General features: G+C 38.3%; 1 protein-coding gene and 1 long non-coding RNA gene across 12 annotated transcripts in view; one reads left to right on the top strand and one right to left on the bottom strand.

Annotated features, from left to right (window-relative positions):
• The window catches only part of VAV3 (vav guanine nucleotide exchange factor 3), a 373539-nt gene that overhangs the window by 315763 nt on the left and 43015 nt on the right, over nucleotides 1–14761 (top strand). For all 10 annotated transcript variants that reach the window (XR_014844590.1, XR_014844591.1, XM_085023765.1 and 7 more), the window contains one exon: nucleotides 8409–8474. Coding sequence is in view for 8 of the 10 variants with exons in the window: in XM_085023765.1 (XP_084879891.1) it covers nucleotides 8409–8474 (66 nt within the window). In the remaining 2 variants the exon portion in view is untranslated. The remainder of the gene's footprint in view (nucleotides 1–8408; nucleotides 8475–14761) is intronic.
• The window catches only part of LOC146404212 (uncharacterized), a 131578-nt gene that overhangs the window by 54793 nt on the left and 62024 nt on the right, over nucleotides 1–14761 (bottom strand). The window lies entirely within an intron of this gene.

The raw sequence follows: 14761 nt of genomic DNA on the forward strand, positions 1-14761 counted from the left end.
CTGATACACATCTAACTGCCGACGCTGGTTGCAGGGTGGCTGCAACTATGATCTCAGACCGCTCCTTCCCAAAGGCAGGTTTCAGGCAGGTTCTTGGTCGCAGTCTGCTCTCTTTTTCCAGTCCTTTGGTTCCATTTCATGTACTCGCAACGCCTGTCTAAATAATTCCAAAAAGAGGGCTTGCTAGAAGCTCTCTCTCCATCCAGCCAGTAAACTAATTTGTATATTTACCTGTATTCCTATAATTCAGGGCCACCGTGTACATCTTCCCTGCCCCCCTCTCCCATGTGGACTGTGTCTTTCTGACAGTGATAGAGTGACTGGCCAGGGTGACAGTTGTTCTGGCCGTTACCCACACATGATGTGCATTGCTTAGTAATCTCCACAGCACCATCACGCACACGGTGAAAAGTGTTTAGGGCACTGTAACTTGGGAGAATTTCCAATCTTTCATAAATAACCATTAATCTGTCCCTTTTACATTCAGCTTTCCACATCTGTTTCAAATTGCTCAGTGCTATTCCAGGAAGTGCATTAAAACTCCAATCCAGGTGGTATTAAGGGGATAAATGAGCCACAGGGAAAAGACATTCTGTTATTTTTCTTCAAGCAATTCGTTCTCCTTTGTACAAAGTTAGGAGCTGAGCAATTTGCGATTAAGATTTTTGCAGGACCATCTCTGTCATTTTTAGCCATCCTTGTCTGAGTTTAAAAATGCAGTTTTAGCTCGGCCATCCTAACATTCATTGTTTTCTCCATATAGGTGGATTGTAAATAGCATTTCTACCAGCCAGTTTAAAGTTGTTTTAATTCGATATGATTCACTGTAGATTCCAATTGATGAAAAAGATAATTATAACTTAAGATCAGCTAGAAATAAGTGTCTGAAGGTGCATTTATATTTGTGATGTTCAGGAATTCAAAGATAGTTGTCAATCATTTTAGTCTGATCTACTTTTCTACAGGAAGCAATTTGCTTTTTAGGAAAAAAAAAAGGGCATTATCTTAATAAGTCGTAATTTAATATTGCTTTGCTCTGTGTCAGCACCAATTTGTTTAATGAAAATTATAAAGGTGCATCTTTTCTTACTCTATACAGCCCATAACCTATTTTCTCAGGCACTTTCCAAAGAGAATATTTTCATAAGAATGACCCAACCTGTACTGTTAGATTTACAAAAGTCCCATCACATAAGGTAGAGAATGCCCTGTAGAATAAATGCATATAAAGATAGCTCGGGGTGGTAGATCGGGTGATGCATAACTCTAAAAGAGGAATGTTCTCAAGTTGACCTTGAAGATGGTAAGGGACTCACAACAACAAATGTGAGAAAGGAGGATAGCTAAAAGAAGACACCCTACCTCTGGCATTTGTAATAAGCATAAAAGGAATGACAAGGTGATTATCTGACCCAAAATAAAACGCCAATACAGGAAAGTAAAGAAGAAGGCAATTTAGCTAAGTGTGTCATATCAAGGTTAGTAAACATTTCATAAAGAGATCATCACATGAAGTGCCCCAAACCACTGGCTTTGCAACTGGTTATCAGAGCTAGAGTCCGCCCTTCCATCCATGCTAGGGGACTGACAGCTGTTCCTCCTGTTAGGATTAATGAATTATCAGTGTACAGCCCACACACAACCAGCAGGGAACCAAAGACACCCCACCTACACACTACTTTGTCTTTTAATATTCCAAATGTTGTAGGATGGCTAGTCCCTTAATAAGGAGGAAATCATTCAGTACAGCACATGTTACCTCCCTGAGCTAAAACTGACATCCCCAAGAAACTGGGGAGGAAACGTCAACTGTATCCATCTGTTAAGGTTTGTTACATTATCTCTCACTTCTTTGTCCTCTTAAGGGATGCCCAAGACCGTTAAGGAAATGTTACCTGTGTTGCTACGGCATTGCACTAAGAAAAAAAATAAATTCAGAATGACCTTGGTAGTCTGCTTAGCGAAAATTTCCTCCTGGGAGATCTCCCATCATGTTCTTGAAATGCAGTAAGAACGGACAAAAATGGCTTTTGATAAAGTAACCATGCGTCCCGGTTTACCTGAAACAGACTCAGCGAACACGCTCTGTGTACGCTGGTGTTATTCATCACCACCCCTTACTCGCAAAAGATCCTGGTTTGGAGGAAAAACATACTCATCCTAGTTTTAGGACATTTCCTTCCTTTACAGCCATGACTCCTTCCTCTACTGCTTAGGGCAGTTTCAGTTCCCAATCACACCTTTCAGGTTGAACCCTTGGTTCTTCTACAAAGACAGACAGACAAAAAAAACGCCAGTCCATACACCTTCGGAAATGAAGTATTTCCTTCTCTTCTACTTCTTGTGTCCTCACTTCCTTTCTGTGTCTAGTGCACTGCCTTCTCCAACACACACTCCTGCACGATGTCAGGGATAAGTCAAGCAGTGTCACTTTAAGAATATTTGCATATAGAAACAGCTTAATTCTTCTTAGTGCTTGTCTGTATAAAAAAACAAAGTGTGATGCATTTTATTCTGTTCAATGAAGAGGAATTTAAGATCCTACTATGCACTGACATGGGACTAGCAGATTGAGAAATACCTCAGATGGCAAATAGTAAAGGCTTAATTACACATCTGACATTGTTGTAAAAAAAAAAAAACAACTTACAGGTTATCCCAGCTTTCAAATACTTCAGTCTAGTAAAAAGACGTCCCTGTAAAGTATGATTACAAGTGGCACATGAACCATGGAACATATGTGAGCGTGCAGCGGAACCACAAGGTGAGATTAAGTCTGGATGTACAGATGGAGGAGGGTTTTACAGAAGAGAGACAGGGGGGTAATGTGTGCACCACATTTTGGCAGAAGAATAATAAAGTATCAGTCTATACGAGGGGCCCTGCAATGATTTTGTTCGGAGGAAATGGGTGCAATTATATTAGCTCATGTCACACAGTATCACTGTTTCTCCTGAACTCGGCATTCGATAGAGTAAGAACTTTGGTTCTTTTTCTGATGAAGAATGGGTACTGACAGTTCACCATTCTTAGAATTGCCACAGGTTTCCTATTTATTGACACATCTTCAAATACAGTTTTGAAAAACCATTTTAAAGCTCTGACTTAGGCCTTTCTCCTGAAAAAGACTTCTCTCCGTTAGTGCATTCTCAGCGGTCTCATTGTACTCTGTAAAAAACACTCACCCTTATCCTTTTTTCGGTATATGGTTCCAACCTACATGCCGTTATATCTTATACTCAGCATGGCAGTGCATTTATGCGAAAAGATCTAGCTAGTCAGATTGTCCCCAAATATTTTACTTATTTACGTGTATCTCAGTGTCATGCTTAAAGCACCCAAAAGCACTCAGTCAATAGAGCTGAATGAAAAAAAAATTTCATTCAAACCTTTATACTTTGTGTGTGTGTGTGTGTGTGTGTGTGTGTGTGCTTTTTAGGGCCACACCTGAGGTGTATGGAAGTTCCCAGGCGAGCAGTTGAATTGCAGTTACAGCTGCCTGCCTATACCACAGGCACAGCCATGCCAGATCCAAGCCACATCTGTGATCTCACCACATCTCACGGCAACACTGGATCCTTAACTCACTGAGCAAGGCCAGGGATCGAACCTGCATCTGCATCTGAATTTGAATGTTATTCTATCACTTGCGGGCTCTGTGGTCGTGGGCATCTGCATGGATATTAGTCGGGTTCATTTCTGCTGAGCCGCAATGGGAACGCTCCCAAATCTTAATACTTGACAATCACAGTCTAGTCTCTGATTCGCCTCCCTCCTAGTAGTTTCTTCCTACCTTCTAGTTAGACTAATTTCTGCAAGTTCTGGTTTCTTCTCTAGACACTTGCTTGCATGACATTCCAGCTCCTGTGATTTCAAGTTTCCTCTCTGTATGACTGACATCTAAACCTGTGTTGTCTGTTTGGATGTATTACATAATCCATCTCTGACCTCCCGGCAGTCTTTAACACCCATGGTCTTTTCTCCCCGTATGTTACCCACAGGCAAGTCCCAAACACCGGAGTTAGATGTCCCCTTCTTCCCCTTTCTGTGAATCCATTTCTTTAATGATATTCTCACCTAAAGTCATGCCCATTTATAAGCCAGCTTGCACACTGATGCCAGCTTAATTCTTCTCAACGTACCTCTTTTCTGAAACCCCATCACTGATGATAAATTCAGATGTCACAGTGAAACTGGTTTCTTGGTACTTTTAGCTTACTTACTGTCCTTCTTTATGAGTCTTATGCTATAGAGAGGGGCAGTGCAAGGCTCTGAAGTTAGAACAACTGAATTTGAATGTTACTCTATCACTTGCGGGCTCTGTGGTCATGGACAAATAATTTACCTCCTTTTTGTCTCATTTTTCTTTTAAAATAAGGATAGCACAAGTTCCCTGGTGGCTCAGTGGGTTAGGGATCCTGCATTGTCACTGCTGTGGCTTGGGTTCAGTCCCTGGCCCAGAACCTTCCGCATGACCCCAGCATAAAAAGAATAATAAAGTAAAATAGGGATAGTAATTGGACCTGCAGCAAAGGATTATTGTAAGAATTAAACACTCAGAGCAGTGTCTAGCGTCCAGTAAGGGTATGGTAAGTCTTACTCATTTTAGATTCTGCTTAAAAGGAACTATTTGCATTTCCTATGCATGTCCTGTAATTTCCTAGTACTGGGCCTTTCTGATGGAGAATATTCTGACAACAAGATAATACATTTTCCCTCTCTTTTTAAACCTTACACATTTTACATTCATATGCCCCCTTCTTCCATGCAACTTTCAGGCAAACCCAGTATATTCTATTTTTCTAATGTTCACAGCCTCTCCTCTTTAACAATTTCTACTTTGTATTGTAATTATATGTTTGCATAAAAATTTAGGGCGATGCATTTCACTTGTGGCACAATGGGTTAAGGATTCAGTGTTGCCACAGCCATGGTAGAGGTCACAACTGTGCCTTGGAACCTCTGCAGGAAGATCTGGGATCAAGATGGTGAAGGCGTAGGACGGGGAGCACACCATCTCCCACAACCACATCCCCCCCAAAAAAATTACATGTGGCACAATTCTCACAGAACATCTACTGAATGCTGGCAGAAGACAGCAGACTTCCAAAAAGAGAAGGGGGAAAAAGAAAACCCTCCATATAACTGGGTAGAACAAAAGGGAAAAAAGAGGGAGAGGAGAGAAAAAAAAAAGGAATCAGGACAGGGCCAGCAATCCTGAGAGGTGGCTGTGAAAGAGGAAAGGAATCCATATACTGGGAGGCCACCTAAATGACTGGGAGATAAGTAAGAATAAAAGGGGAGACTCAAAGCCTCTGAGAGAAGCACAGCAAGCTGTACAGAAACAGACATACAGATTAATGGAACAGAATAGAGAGCCCAGAAATAAACCCAGACACCTATGTTCAATTAATCTTTCACAAAGCAGGCAAGAATATAAAATGGGGAAAAGGCAGTCACTTCAGCAAGTGGTGCTGGCAAAATTGGACAGCTGCATGTAAATCAATGAAATGAAAACACACCCTCACGCCATGCACAAAAATAAACTCAAAATGGCTTAAAGACTTAAACATGTGATATGATACCGTAAATAAAACTCCTATAAGAGAACACAGCAAAACATGCTCTGACATAAACTGTACAAATGTTTTATTAGATCATTCTCCCAAGGCAATAGAAATATAACCAAAACATGAACAAATGTGACCCAATCAAACTTACATGCTTTTTGCACAGCAAAGGAAACCATAAAGAAGAAAAAACCACCTAGGGAATGGGAGAAAACTGCAAAGGAGATTAAGGGATTCATCTCCAAAATATACAAACAACTCATACAATTCAACAACAAAAAAGCAAACAATCCCATTGAAAAATAGGTCAGAAGACCTAAATAGACACTTCTCCAAAGAAGACATACTGATGACCAGTGGGCACATGAGAAGATGCTCAATATCACTAATTATCAGAGAAATGCAAATCAAGACTACAGTGACATGCTGTCTCGTACCAGTCAGTACGGCCATTATTAATACGTCTACAAATAACAAATGCTGGAGAGGGTGTGGAGGAAAGGAATCCCTCTTACACTGTAAATTGGTACAACCACTATGCAAAACAGTATGGAGGTTTCTCAGAAGATTAAATATAGAATCACCATATGATCCAGCAATCCCTCTCCTGGGTATATAGTCAGACAAAACTATAATTCAAAAAAAATACATGCATCTCTATGTTCACAGCAGCACTGTTCACGATAGCCAAGACACAGAAACACCTAAATGTCCACGGGCAGATGAATGGATTAAGATATGATACACACATGTACATACACATATAATGGAACACTACTCAGCCATAAAAAAGAACAAAATAATACCATTTGTAGCAACACGGATGCATCTAGAGACGATCATACTAAGTACAATACGTCATAAAGACAAATACCATATGATATCACTTCTATGTGGAGTCTAAAATATGGCACAAATTGCCATTGGAATGCATTAGCAATGAGATCCTGCTGTGTAGCACTGGGAACTACATCTAATCACTTAGGATGGAGCATGAGAATGTGAGAAAAAGGAATGTATACATGTATGTGTAACTGGGTCACCATGCTGTACAGCAGGAAAAAAATAACGTACTGGGGAAATAAAAATTTTTTAAAAAGAAAGATAAAATATGGCATAAACGAATCTAATCTACACAACAGAAACAGACTTACAGAGAACAGGTTTGTCATGGCCAAGGGGGAGGGGGCAGGAGGGAAAGGAGTGGGATGGACTGGGATTTGGAGGCTAGTAGATGAAAACTATTACATTTAGCAGAGATAGACAATAACGTCCTACTGTACAGCATAGGGAACCATATCCAATCTCCTGGGATAGACCATGATGGAAAATAATATGAAAAAGAGAATGTACATATATGTATGACTGAGTCACTTTGTTGTACAGCAGAAATTGGCACAGTATTGTAAATCAACTTACTTTCAGTAAAAAAAAAAAAATACGGTGGGAGAACTTTTATGAACTTTTGCATTTTTCTGAGTGTCTAACCAAATTAACATTAGATACAGTATTTGGTGAATAAATGAATGAAAATGTGACTTGTACACTTACCCTTTTGTCCAATTCAAGTGCAATGCAGTTGGAGACTCTTGCCAAAATTACTACCTTCTTTTTGCTTGGTTAATTGATTGACCTCCCTCTATCCTAACCCCACTCTTTGCTCTTCTCTCCGCTTTTCTCCCTATCTCTAACTCTTCCCCCTTTCTCCTCCACTTACCTGCCATCTCTCCCTTCCCCCAGCGTCCCTTTTTTCTTATCTTCCTCCTCCTGTCTTTAATTCTGGATTCCCATTTTTTAAAATTTTCTCTACAAACTCATAGCGGAGATCTGTGGAAACAAAGGGATCCTGCTTCAAAAAGATGCTTTCTGATCATTTTTGTGTTACTCTTCTTTGTCAAAAATAATAGAGCACGTAGTAGCCAATTATGCAACTTACCTCATCTGAGATTCTGAGAAGCAGGCAGTTACATCGCAAATAAAAACAAGTCTAATTTTCGGACAAGGAGAAATCATCTCACAAGAACTTTTTAATTACATGTTCTGACTGTTGCAGCATGTTTTGGGTATAGTTTGTCTTTCTGGAATAGGGAAACAATTGTGTCTTTTGGGTATAGTTTGTCTTTCTGGAATAGGGAAACAATTGTGTCTTGCGATTGTTTTACAGAGGAATTTAACCAAAGCTCTCCAAGAATAAGTTCTTAACTATTTTTTTTTTTTTGTCCATTTTGTGCCTAGGTTTTCCTTATTCTGTTCATTTCTTTCCTCTTTCCTCATTTACAATGCCATTTTGAGTTTTGATCCTTTCTTCCAACACCTTAATTGTTCTCTTCTTTGATCAGTATCCCATGTCTTTTTCCTAAATCTGAAAATCATCTAAAATGTCATATATCATGCTCTGTTCTCCATTTCCACATGTCTTGAAATATCTGCTCCTACTGGAGGAACGTTCTCATGAGTTCTGTTAGGGGTCCCACTAGTAACCATTGAAATCAAATTCCTAATTAATAGTGAGCTTGCACAAAACCAGTGTGATCGCCTTGTATTTACGAATGTAATATAGAATGATACGGTCTGCTGCTGTCTCTAAGTAGGATTGAAGGATGTGAGGTTAACAAAATTGAATGTTAGATTGGAAGTCAAACTTGAATTCTTATTTTACAGTCAGGATCTGAAGCTATATGTCAAGTTCATACTTAGGACTTCATACAATGTGGAAGTAATTCTGAGGATCTTGAGAAACAGTATCATGAATATACTGTTATCAGGTTATCATTTGTGGTAACTGTTCTCAACACTGGCTTTTTTTTTTTTTTTTTTTTTTTCCTTTTTCTAATTTAGGGTAGAAATTTAGCATCTGGAGAGGTCGGATTTTTTCCAAGTGATGCTGTCAAACCTTGTCCATGTGTAAGTATTTTATTTCTTTCTACTCTGTTTTGTTTATGATGCTATAATTAATTGTTCAAGAATGTACAAAGGATATTGGGCTGGTCCCTCATTAATTTTATTGCTATTTTCTGGGAGATCATATTTCATATTTAAATGTTATGGCTTTTGTTATTAAAATTTCAAAATCGTTATGACTCTATTATCAAAATATTTTTAAATCTTAAGGCAATATATACAAGAGGAAAATTTAACTTGGTAGAATTTACATAATTAAATTGTTTACAAGGTTTTAGAGGGAATAAACCAAACCAACCAATCAGATATACTATACAAACTTCCTTTTTCCCTCTAAGGTGAGACTGGAAATGTCTAATATATTTCTAGTCACTGTGGGTTACAAAGAGTTATTACACTTCAACTAGTGTGTTTGAAAGCATGCTAAGAAAGCATGAAAGTCCACAGATTCTTCCATCAAATCTCTCAATACATTCTTCTGTGCTTTAGTTTGTCATAACTGTTTTAAAAGTGTTGTAATGACATTTTCTGAAAACATCAAACACCTTAAGCACATACTAGAAGAATATTTCCTCAAATACTATTATAAATGAATATAACAAAGTGTACTCTCTGGTGCTTTATGAAATTTATAAATTTTTGTTTAGGGTGATGTTATTTTATCATAATTTGGTGGTTAGGGTGGATTTTTCTATGAAATTTTTTAAGTTAACTCTAAGGAAATGAAATTCTTTTACTAATATAGTGGAGCTAATGGTTTAAGGAAAAAAACCTCCTGAACAATGGTGCTTCCCCTATTTCAGTCCTTGGCAGATTTCTAAACTGAACATTCTTCTTAATATTATAAATGGAAATGTATGCCATCCTTGACCTCAGATGTAGTCGACAGCATAATTTACGGCACTCATCCAAGCTTATTTCCAAAGCAAAGGGAATCAAAAAACAAAGAAAGATGTTGCCATTTCTTTTGGTGCTATGATCTAATGCCATTTTTTCAGCTACATTAAAACCTGAAAAAACTGAGGTTCTTACCATTCTTAATTAGATAAGCAAAAATGATTGTTTTGCTAGTATTACCTCATTTATTTGAGCAAAATTCAGTCTTCCTATGCCTGGGGCAATGATATGTATATGTAGACAGGTGGCAGGAGATTAACATTAAGATGATTGGGAGCCTAAATATATCAGATCAAAACAGTTAAGTATTTCAGGTACCACATACTGTTTTCTTAAGACAGACCTTCGAACATGGCATAGAATGAGCATTTGAAGTTTTATTTTATGAATAGTCTGGCACATAATAGATATTTAATAATTTTTTTTTGTACAAATGAACAAAGGTGTAAGAAAACAAAAGTCCCTAACTGAATGTAGGTAATTAACAATGGCAGATACTAAGAAAATCAGCTTATACAGACGCATATTGAATGTGAGTTGGTGACCCAGTTAGTTACTAGAAAAAGAAATTTGCTCAGAATTTTTGGCTGATTAAGAGTTGCAGAAGAATACATGATTCTGGCTAGGACTACCAATCACACATGAGTGGTTTTATCACTTAAAGTTAATACAAAGCTTTTAAAACTTCACTGCTTTACTTAATAAAATTATAGACTCATTTGTTGGTTATAGGTTAAGGTAGGTGAGCAAGTAGAAGAAAGGGAAACCGAGGAAAATACAGGAGGAACATGAGAGGCAATTTCATTTCTGGCAATACGGTAACTGGAGACAAAGCCTAGAGCTAAGCCCAGTGCAGACTTGGGTATCTCTCTGTGGACCCTAGAGCTCCCAATGGGTGAACAGTGAGACATCGATCTCACAGAAGATATGCCTATCTTTGTCTTGGATCTGGGATGGGAATAAAAGAGAAAACAGTCTCTCTCCCATAAGAATTCTTAACTTCGAATTTAAAAAAAAAAAACAAAAAAACAAAAAAACAAAAAAAACACCCACTTGTGGGATTGGAATTTATACCAGCTCTGCGACCTAAATAATTCTAAACTAGAAACGTAGCATAAAATGATTCCACATTATGTTCCAGTGCAAGTATAAATTCTTGCAAGATCATAGCCTCAAATGATTTCTACAGATAAAAGTCCCAGGGATTATAAATTCACAATTTAGAATTATTAAATTTATGAGGAAACAAAACACCTTAACCAAAGTCAGCAAAAACAAAAATATGGAGAAACAGACCCACAAAGACAGCAGATATCAAAATTGTCAGATACTAAATTCGAAAACAATTTACTTAATACAATTAAAGAAATAAGAGGGACAATAAAAGTCTAAGAGAAAAACAAGTCACTTTCCAAATTGCCTAGGCATATTTCATACAGAATCAGATACAGTAATTGAAATGAGAACTCTAATGGAAACATGATGTCTTAGACACAATTGGGTAGAAAACTGGAAGTCTAAAGAACTTAGGGAAGAGATGGAAAATATAAGAGAATAGAGCGATAAAGTTCAAATACATCCTATTGAGGGAGAAAATACAGATAATTGTGGGAAAGCCATGTTCGCATAAATGAGAATGTTCCAGAATTTATGATAAAACTGGTCTTAATAGTCAAGAAGAGTATTTTAAATTCAATCAGTACCCAGACACATTTTAGCAAAACTGGAGAACCTCAAAGACAAAGAGAAAATATTAACACCAACCTGAGAAAAAATACGGATTACCTATAAAGGGTTTATGATGGACACATAGCTAACAGCAGCAATAATAGAAGCAGTAAGAGTTTCCACTTCTGGTAATTGTTAAGTAGCTCCTATTGGACCAGTCCTTCCAAAGAAAGTAACTCCAACTCTGGACAAAATATTTTTTTACAAATACATGTATCTAAAGACACTGGCTAGAAGAAAAGCTGACACTCAGAAGAGGGATGATACTAGGTGAGCTTCCTGGTTTTAAGGCTAGCTTAAGGACAGATACTGGCCTGCAGCATGTGGGGTAGCTAAAATTCAGACAGAAACCTCACAGTGTTACCAGTTTGAAGAGGTAAAAGTTGGAGTTTTATGGAGTTTAAAGCAAAAGCAAGCTGGAAAGTGAGATAGGAAATCTTAGAGTCAGAGATTGGGAACCTCAAATTTTAGGATTAAACATTGCTTCAGTCTCTGGTACAGACACCAGTTGCTCAGTTTCAGCTGAAAGAAGTGGATATTCAGTTACCTCTTACCATAAGGAAGACAGAGTTTGCTGGTGGGTTCAACCAAGTTAACTGCCTACTTTAAGGAAAACCACACTCTTTGTACAAGCACAACTGAACCCAGCAACTCTACAGTTTATCATTCAAATTGTTCAGGCTACTATCCAAAATTCTTCACTATACAAAGAAACAGTGAAACATGAACCACACTAAACAGACAAAAGACCGCAACCCTCAGATGTCCTAAATAATGGAATTTGCAGGAAAGGATTTTCAAAATACCTATTATGACTGTGCTCAAGGATATAAAGGAAAATACATTTGACCCTTGAAATATCTAAGGGTTAGGGAGCTGACTCTCTAAACAGTGAAGAATTCACCTATAACTTAGAGGCCCTCTATATCTGCAGTCCCCCAAGAACAATGATTCCATAACAACAGATTCAACCAAATGCAAATTGTGTAGTACTATTGTATTTACTGTTGAAAACAGATCCATGTATAAGTGGACCCACGCAGCTCATACCCATTTTGTTCAGGGTTCAACTGTATGTTCATAATGAAGGAAGAGGAAAGCTCAGCAGAGAAATAGGAACTCTAAAAGAAAAACAAATAGGGAAAATCAGATCAGGATGGCAGAGGAATAGGACATGGAGCTCACCTTCTTCCACAAACACATTAAAAAAAAAAAAAAAGAAGAAAAAAAGAAAGAAGAAAAGAAAAAAGAAAGAAAATGTCCTCACAGAACATCTACTGAATGCCAGCAGAAGACCTTGGACTTCCAAAAGAGCAAGATAACCCCCACACAACTTGGTAGGACCAAAGAAAAAAAACAAAAAAGAGAAGAGAAAAAAGGGAATCAGGCGGGACCAGCACTCTTGGGAGGGAGCTGAGAAAGAGGAAAGGAGTCCACATTTGGGAGGGCCCCTGACTGGCCTAGAGGTCAGCAGGGACAGAGAAGGAGGTAAAAAGGTCAACAGCCAGTCTCAGGAGGGCAAAGCCAAGAAAGAGCTGCACAGTCAACACACCAACCATCACACTTCAGCCTGAGACACTGGGTGAGAGCTGGGTGCTGAAGGCCCAACTTTGGAGGTAAATTCCAAGTAGAAGACAGGTTGGCTGTGTGGAAACAGCTTGAAGAAGCTAGGGAGTGGTGCACCACAGCTTAGGGAGTGTGGAAGGAGGCCTGAGCCCTCCAGAGAAGCAAGGTGCCATTGTTAGGGAGTGCAGGAAGAGGAGCGTGGGACTGCCATAGGATCTTCTTTCTCTGAGCACTCACAGGCTCTCAGGAAGCAAGGCACCTCTTATGTGGGCTACAGGGGGAGGTGTAAGGCTGTGCAGTCATTTCAGACTCCAGAGGTAGACTTGGACCACTGCCATTGTGGGTCCTGTGACTGGGTACCACTTGCCACTCTTACCACCACAGGGGTCACTGCCATAGCAGAGATCCTGCAACCAGGTGCCACTTGCCACCCCCACCTCCCAGGGACTACACATGACCCACCACAGCAGCTGTTGCTGATAGCTCCCCATGGCCTCCCTGGGGATTGTAGCCACTGCCAAGGACCCTGCAACCAAGCACCACTGACAGGTACCACTCATTGCCCCCACCTCCCTGGAAACACATACATGCCATGCAACTACATACCCACATCAATGGAATAAGAGCTGGCACATACTGAAGAAAGAGGCAGCAAGCATACAAGCCAAAAGCAGCTCTGATGCCAAAAAAAAAAAAAAAAAAAAAAAAAAGTAAACCCACACAAGCTACCTAGAGACACTCCTGCATATAAATAGCCCTCCAAGACTACAGTAGATAATTGTTTTCCCTAAACTCACAGGGTAAAAAAATAATAATAATAATAAGGAAAATGAAGGCACAAAGGAACCACTCCCAGTTAAAAGAACGAGAGAATTCCCATGAAGGAGCAAACAGCAAAACAGACCTCTAACAGGCAATGAATTTAAAAAGGAGGTACTGAAAACACTGAGGGAATTAAGAAAAGCTCTCAAAAGAAATGCAGATTACTGTAAAGAGGAACTAGAAACTGTTACAAAGTTCATTTGCTGAGACAAAAAATAATCTAAAGGTAATGAATAGCAGAATGAACAATGCAGAGGAACAGATAAGTAACTTGGAAGATAGAATAATGGAAATCACCCAATCAGGACAGCAGACAGAAAGTCAAATGAAAACAAGTAAGAAAATATAAGAAATCTATGAGATAATATAGAGTACCAATCTACATATAATAGGGATCCTAGAGGCGAAGAAAGAGAAATGGGAATTTAAAATCTATGTGAAAGAGTCATGGATGAAAACTTCCCAAATCTAAAGAAGGAAACAGACAGCCAGATAGATATAGGAACCATAGAAGGTCCAAAACAAGATGAACCCAATCAGACCTATACCAAAGCATATATTAAAAATGGCAAAAGCTAAAGATAAGGAGAGGATCCTCAAAGCAGAAAGAGAAAAAGAGTTAAATACAGGAAGTCCTTTAAAGCTATTGGCTGTTTTCTCTACAGGAACACTATAGACCAGAAGGGAGTGGCAAGATATATTCAAAATGCTAAAAGGAAAAGTCTGCAACCTAGACTCTTCTACCCATCTAGATTATCATTTAAAACAGGAGAAACAAAGAACTTCTCAGCCAACCAAAAATTTTAAAAATACAGCAATACTAAACCAATCCTAAAAAAAAAATATTGAAAATTCTCCTCTAAATAGAATTTCAAAGATATAGGATGGAGGAACTAATAATTGGATAGTAAATACTCAAATAAGCCAATATACAGATAAAAAAAAAAAACCTTTATGAAAGCAATGATAAACACAAGGAACTATGAAAGAATAAATATGAAGATGTACAAAAGGATATCATAAAATGGGGGGAAGGAGAGTAAGAAAATCTAGACTCTTTTGTTTTTAGACTGTATTTGAGCCTATATGACTATCAGTCTAAAGCAAGCAGATATACAAAGGGGTTAACATACTTGAAAAACAGGGCAACCACAAAAAGACTGAAAAACAACAGATTCACAAAAACGAAAAAGAAGAGGACACAAGCATAAAATAAGAGCAAAATATTAAATCACGAAAAAGAAATGAACAAAGGAGAAACATAAAATCAACTGGAA

Source organism: Sus scrofa, chromosome 4, assembly GCF_054392235.1.
Source record: "Sus scrofa isolate SSC_HxYL_T2T_F1_AM1 chromosome 4, Sscrofa_HxYL_maternal_Yorkshire_Landrace_v2.0, whole genome shotgun sequence".
Taxonomy (NCBI): domain Eukaryota; kingdom Metazoa; phylum Chordata; class Mammalia; order Artiodactyla; family Suidae; genus Sus; species Sus scrofa.